The 6,907-nt window shown below is 31.9% G+C and overlaps 1 protein-coding gene across 2 annotated transcripts; it reads left to right on the plus strand.

The window, feature by feature from the left end:
* The first annotated feature begins 3,611 nt into the window (after positions 1 to 3,611).
* Positions 3,612 to 6,907, plus strand: LOC114723420 (probably inactive leucine-rich repeat receptor-like protein kinase At5g48380). 2 transcript variants are annotated; one of them, XM_028909612.1, is made up of 3 exons: positions 3,612 to 3,883; positions 4,083 to 5,104; positions 5,565 to 6,907. In XM_028909612.1, the coding sequence occupies exons 2-3, from the start codon at positions 4,265 to 4,267 to the stop codon at positions 6,570 to 6,572; spliced, it is 1,848 nt and encodes a 615-aa protein (XP_028765445.1). In that variant the 5' UTR covers positions 3,612 to 3,883; positions 4,083 to 4,264; the 3' UTR covers positions 6,573 to 6,907. The 2 variants fall into 2 exon arrangements, with proteins under 2 accessions (XP_028765445.1, XP_028765444.1); XM_028909611.1 differs by having other exon boundaries at positions 3,613 to 3,883; positions 4,152 to 5,104.

Here is a 6,907-nt window from a genome sequence, read left to right on the forward strand (position 1 = left end):
AGAGAACTTTTATAAGAGTAAATTTAAAACTTTTTATTAGTTTAATATATTTCTTAGTATGTGAAAATAAGTTACAAGTGATTTATAATAAGAATTAGAGTGAAAATATGTTATATTTAGAGTCAAAATAGAACTATTAATTAAGTGTATCAGAGACAATATTTATGTATTAAGAGCGTGAGGAAGAAGTTAATTAAGCCCCGAAGAAGGTGAGTAATAAGTGTCACTATCGGACATATCAAAGGGTCGTTTCAGAATTAAAAGTTGATAGGTGAAGATGTAATATAGAATTGGTAAACGAAAGGTGATGGTTTGGTATTTCCATAATGTTTCCTCTCTTTTTCCAAACTCGCGTCTAAGGCACTCAATTTAGTCAAAAGTGAAGTTTCCGTGTTATTGCTCCAAAATGCTTTGTTTTGGCCATCAATTTGACAATGCAAGGCCCTAAATTAATAAGCTAATATTTATATTTTCTTTGCTATATTATTAGATTATTTGTGATTTGTGATGGCACTATTAAGATGTGGTTGTGCGCTTTTTAACTATTTTGGAGTGATTTGAAAAATATAAACGCGTCATCTACTTGTATTTTTCTTCAATATATAATTGAGATACTATACCCAAAAAAATATTATTCCTTTGATCCTAAATATAGAAATTAAATTTTATTTATTTTTTAATCTATTTAAAATAATCAAGTAATTCTTGTATTAAATATCAAATAAGTATATTTTACTTTTTCAACAACCATGTTTTAATAATTGGTTCCAACACGACCGAACTCACGAGGGCCGATGCCGACCTTTTAATTCTACTATTTATTGGGCAAATGATAATTTCGTGCTTCCTTCCTTATATTCTTTTTCTAAGTTTTAAATAATTTTTGCTCCAAAAAAAGTTTTAAATAATTAAATTACGTGAATAAAAAATTATTTAAAAATAATAAATATGTGAAAAAATTATATCTTATTTTTAAAACACTCTTATTTATATAGATGGGGAAGAGAATAGGTTGGATAAAAAACAAAGACGAAAGAAAGAGAGTGATTAAAAAAAAAAGATACAAGAGAATCGTATAATTCTTTAAGAGACATAAATAAAAAATGTATTAAATATTCATATATTCCAAAACGTAGATTTTAAAAAGAAACAAGCTTATTTTAAAAATTGAAATTTATAAACACAATTGGAGGGAGCAACATCTAAATATAATGGCAATTAAGTCAAATTAATTTGATTAATTACGAGAGATATATCCCTGATTCTCTTATCTCCCTCTTTTCTTTTTTCAAACATAATGACTTTTTGGGTGAAAATATCCTATTACAAGCAATTTTCAAGGAAAAATATATAGAATTAAAGTTGTAAAATTTGAAAAACTGATATGTAAAATATAGAAGAAGAATTATAAATGAGTATGTAAAATTTGGTGAACTTATGAAAAAACACATTGGCTGATGGTAAAATATTACTAAGGCTAAAGTATACTTTTAGTCCTTTAATTTTACATAATATTTCATTTTGTCACTTAACTTTAAAAAATAAATTTTTAGTTTTTTAATCCAAAAACTGTTAACAAAAAATAATGATATTAAGCTTTTAAATATTTATAAAATATTACTAAATGCTAACACATTAATTTAATTTTCAAAACAACCATCATTGTCATAAAAAATTATTGTTTAATACTAAAATTTTAGAGTTAAAAAACTAAAAATATATTTTTAAAATTAAGGGATTAAACTGAAACTTTACATGAAGTTAAAATATCAAATAAATACTCTAGCCTATTACTAATAATTCAACATCGATGGTGGTCCAACCAAATGGCTTGGGCGTCGGCAATAGTTGGTCCAAAGATGAAAAGATGAGAGAGAGAGAAATAAAGAAGGGACAATTCTATCATTCTATTTATGTTAGAAATGCCACTTACGCGATTATCACCCAAAAAATAAAAGAAATGATACTTAAGATATAAATAAAAAATATGTAATTAATCAAATTCGTGAGAGCAAATTAGCATTATTATCTTTCTTAGATGCAACTAAATTGTCATCTTCCCTTTCCTTACTTCTTTCTCACAAATAAGTAGTCTTTTTGCAATTTATCTCACCCCTATCTCTTTCTCATAAATTGTCATATGACTAGACATTTTTTATTATATTAGAAAGAATTGGGAAAATAATAATAAATAAAAGTTGTCAAAAAAAAAAAATAAAAAATAAAATAGTAACTTAAAAATATTAGGATTTTTCATAATTTTTATATCTCTATTCATTTTTGTAACATACACACACAGAGAGAAACTGTCAAGTGGTGCTGTTTTGCCATTGTGGATGGTATGCAAGTGTAGGTGTTACTCGTTTTCTTTTATTCTAAATTTTAACAAATATAAGAAGTTATATTATATGGTACTCTTTTTTTTCTGGTTAAAAATTTATATAGTACTTTAGACTAAGTTATAATGTATGAATAAGATGAGAAAAAAAATATCAATACAATTTTAATAATAAAAATAGATCAAATAATTTTAAAATTTGGGGTTTTTTGTTGCGCTTTTTTCTTCTAAAGAAAAAGCTGAGTTACTAAAATTTTTCAATCTTATCCTAGTTAAATGATCCTGGCCAGTGGTAAACTTATTCGGTAAACGCTTTGATATTTTTATTGTTAGAATTCATAAACTTATCATAACTTAATTTTCATTCTTTTTATATTACTCCTCCGGTCCTAAAAAAATGGGTCTTATATTTAGGACTGGAGGAGTAATATGATTTGAATTTTTAACCACAACTCACTTCCCCCTCCAATCTTACTTCCTAAGTTAATTACTCCATAATTTTTTTAGTCAAAAATATTTTATGTTTATTTTATTTTAAAGAATATTTTATAAAAATATATATACATATTATCTTTATCAATGTTCTTCATTCTATTTGATAGTGCCATTGCCTTAAAAAAAATGTTAATCATTCTATTTCTACTGCCAAATCTAGCCTCTGCTAACTTATATCAGGTGACATGTATCTTCATCATTATGTATATTTCTTCACTTTTTTAATTCAGTAGTGTTACTTTACTTTCTTTATATTTAGAAATAATTCAGAGTTATATACAAGTTATTATATTTTGTTATTCAATTTTTCAACAAAATTAACTATCGAATTTTTAACAAATATTTAGATAAAACTAAATTAAATCACGTTCCAAAATATTATACAACATTTAAGAAATGTTTTCATTGTTTTGCTCTAAAATATTATTTAAAATAATATTTGTTGATATTGGTTATTATTATCAGAATCATACTTTTTAAAGAAACTGGATTAGACGGGACTGCCCTTCATATATTATATAAATGAGGGGGAAAAGCCAAATTCAAAAAAAAAAATCAAGTGTGAAAACAAGAAGTGGTTATGGGTTTCAATTTCATATTAATATAAATATTCTTTAATAATAAAAAGTATAAAATTGTTTCCAAATCTTTTTCCATTTTCATTGGGCCATCATGCCCCTTTAATTGGGCAAAAGCAAGTCAGCAAGTCAAGCACGCACAAAGTCTTCGCTTTCCCGCACGCAGTCTAGTCGTCCCTGAGCTTGGAAATTTTTGCCACTGCCTTCTTTGACCCGTTGGTTATATCTTTCTTCCTGCTTCCCAATTCACACACTTTCCCTTCAGAGTTAACTCGTCTTCTTCCTCTCTATCCTTTCTTCTCTGAGCCCTTCGATTTTGGCTCTGTTTTTTCAAACCTTCTGTTCACGTCCTTTTCTCCAATTCAGCTGCTCTTTTCTGCCTTCCCTTCTGGGCAGAGCGATGCTTCCACGCTATTTCGAGAGCTCTGCAAGTTTCTTTGGTTCTCCTGAGCTTGATTCCTATATAATTCAGGTGGGTATTGCATTACTTGAGCAGAATTGATGTAATTCTCTATCTCGATTAGTTGGGTTTTTGCTTTATCTGTCAGTGTCAAACTTAATTTGACTTCGCTTCTCAGGGCTTGATATCTCTTTTGCACCTGTTAAGTGTTAGAGGGTGTGAATTTGGTTTAAATGATAATTAGTGTATTTTCTTTTTTCTGCTGCGACAGAGAAACTGATCGTTTTAGTTCGTGTTGGATTGCGTTTCTGTTCGTTAATTTCTTTGAAATGTGTGTCAGGATGTGTTCTTGAGGGGACTATAGTATGGATTTTATAACCTCCAACGGATCCCAACTGAAGTGAGGTATCTGGGTTGTTTCTTCTCGGCTCGTGTTTGAGATCGTGGTTGAAGATGGTTCTGAGTAGCCGAATTTTCTGTGCTCATTTTATTATTATTAATTCCTTGTTGCTGCTTAGTTGTCACATGGTCTTTGGGACTCCGACTGACATCTTCTGCTTGAAAAGTATAAAAGATTCTCTTCAAGACCCATATGGTTATTTGAAGTCTTCCTGGGATTTCAACAACAACACAGAAGGATTTATCTGTAAATTTACTGGGGTCGAATGTTGGCACCCTGATGAGAACAAAGTCTTAAATCTAAAGTTGTCAAACATGGGACTCAAGGGCCAGTTTCCTCGTGCCATTCGAAATTGCTCGAGCTTAACAGGATTGGACCTGTCAATTAACAAACTTTCTGGAACAATCCCATCAGATATCAATGTTCTCCTTGAATATGTGACAAATCTTGATCTATCTTCAAATGACTTTTCTGGGACGATCCCTGTGAATCTTGCAAATTGTTCTTATCTTAATATTCTTAAACTGGATCAAAATCGGCTCAGCGGGACGATTCCTGGACAATTCAGCACGCTTACAAGGCTCAAGACATTTAGTGTCTCAAGCAATCTTTTGACGGGGCCAATTCCAAACCTTAAGCAGCAAGTCTCAGCTGATAGCTATTCAAATAATCCTGGACTATGTGGTCCCCCTTTGCCAGTTTGCCAGGCCCCATCCTCCAAGAGTAACTCTGCAGTTATAGCCGGAGCAGCTGTTGGTGGGGTGACGGTTGGAGCATTAGTAATAGGTATTGGATTGTTCTTCTTTGTCAGACGAGTATCTGTGATTAAGAAGGAAGAAGACCCTGAAGGCAACAAATGGGCAAGAAGTCTGAAGGGAACTAAAGGAATAAAGGTAAGTTTTATCAATGCATCACTCAATAAATGTATTCACACAGTGAGCAGCTATTCATTTTTCTTCTCACCTCCATTAGAATACGAAATCATATGACTGAAACTATCTTTAACATCAAAAATTCTTTATAAATTATTTTCAATTTAAGATATTTTAATGGATACTCTTTTAGACTGATATTGCAATAAAATCATTCTTATTGGACCTTCACTTTAACAATTCTAGTTCTTAGGATGAAATGGACTTTGACATGAATAGTTGGAGGCTCATGGTTGGTTTTATTAAAACCAGTAACTGTAACATTATTCTTTTAAAATCGTTGTCAGCATTAGCTGTGATGAAATCTTTTGTTAACTTCTGATGATCTGTACCAGATTCATGCGCATGACATATTTTTATAATTTATACCATTCACTGTAAGATCTTGAAAACGTACATGACATGTATTGACTTGGATCAGGTTTCAATGTTTGAGAAGTCAGTTTCAAAAATGAAATTGAGTGATCTCATGAAGGCTACTAACAACTTCAGCAACGTCAATATTATCGGGTCTGGAAGAACAGGAACCATGTACAAAGCTGTCCTTGATGATGGCACATCGCTCATGGTTAAGAGATTGCAGGAATCTCAACACTCCGAGAAAGAATTTCTTTCTGAGATGTCTACCCTTGGGGCTGTCAGACATCGTAACTTGGTTCCTCTTTTAGGTTTTTGCCTTGCCAAGAAGGAGAGGCTTTTGGTCTATAGTTTTATGTCAAAAGGCACTCTTCATGATCAGCTACATCCTGCTGAAGGTCAGAGCACCCTAGAATGGCCTATAAGGCTTAAAATTGCTATTGGAGCAGCTAAAGGATTAGCATGGCTCCATCATAGCTGCAATCCCCGTATCCTTCATCGTAACATAAGCTCCAAGAGTATCTTATTGGATAGCGATTTTGAGCCCAAAATTTCTAGTTTTGGCCTTGCTAGACTGATGAACCCAATTGATACACATCTGAGTACTTTTGTTAATGGGGAGTTTGGGGATTTAGGTTATGTTGCTCCTGAGTATACAAGAACGCTGGTGGCTACAACTAAGGGGGATGTTTATAGCTTTGGGGTTGTTCTTCTTGAGTTGGTGACAGGTGAAAGACCCACTCATATGGCTAAAGCTCCAGAAACATTCAAGGGAAGTTTGGTTGAATGGATTACCGAACTCTCAAGCAGCTCTGAACTGCAAACTGCCATTGATGAATCATTAGTTGGGAACGGATGTGATCATGAGCTTTTCCAATTTCTTAAGGTTGCATGCAACTGTGTTTCATTAAATCCAAAGGAAAGGCCGACTTTGTTTGAAGTATACCAGTTTCTGAGAGCCATTGGTAGCAGGTACAATTTCACAACTGAGGATGAGATATTGGTACCTACAGATATTGGTGATGCTGGAAATCTAGACGAACTTATTGTGGCTCGAGAAGAGAATAATTGAAAAGGCAGGTGAGATATATACACACATATTTAATGTAGGTCTAATTTTATCAATTTTCGTATGTAACTCTCTCTTGCTTTGCAGTCCAAGAATAAGCCTTAGTGTAATATATTTCTTGGTGATCTAAATCCAGTTGTGTGAAATCAATATTGAAAAGACAGTATTGTATCATCTTATGAACGATCAGCATATATAGGTGAGTTACTTTAGTTCGCTGTTTAATGTATTTGATTTCCTTCTCCTCTCCCCTGTAATGCTGATGTGTATAGCAGAAATCTCCTTTTGGCATTAAGGATCTGTTTTTAGATTTAGTAGTTTATGAATCATTGATTTGA

The sequence above is a fragment of the Neltuma alba genome, unplaced genomic scaffold, assembly GCF_004799145.2.
Source record: "Neltuma alba isolate B1F8T4 unplaced genomic scaffold, ASM479914v2 tig00012137_pilon, whole genome shotgun sequence".
Lineage (NCBI taxonomy): Eukaryota > Viridiplantae > Streptophyta > Magnoliopsida > Fabales > Fabaceae > Neltuma > Neltuma alba.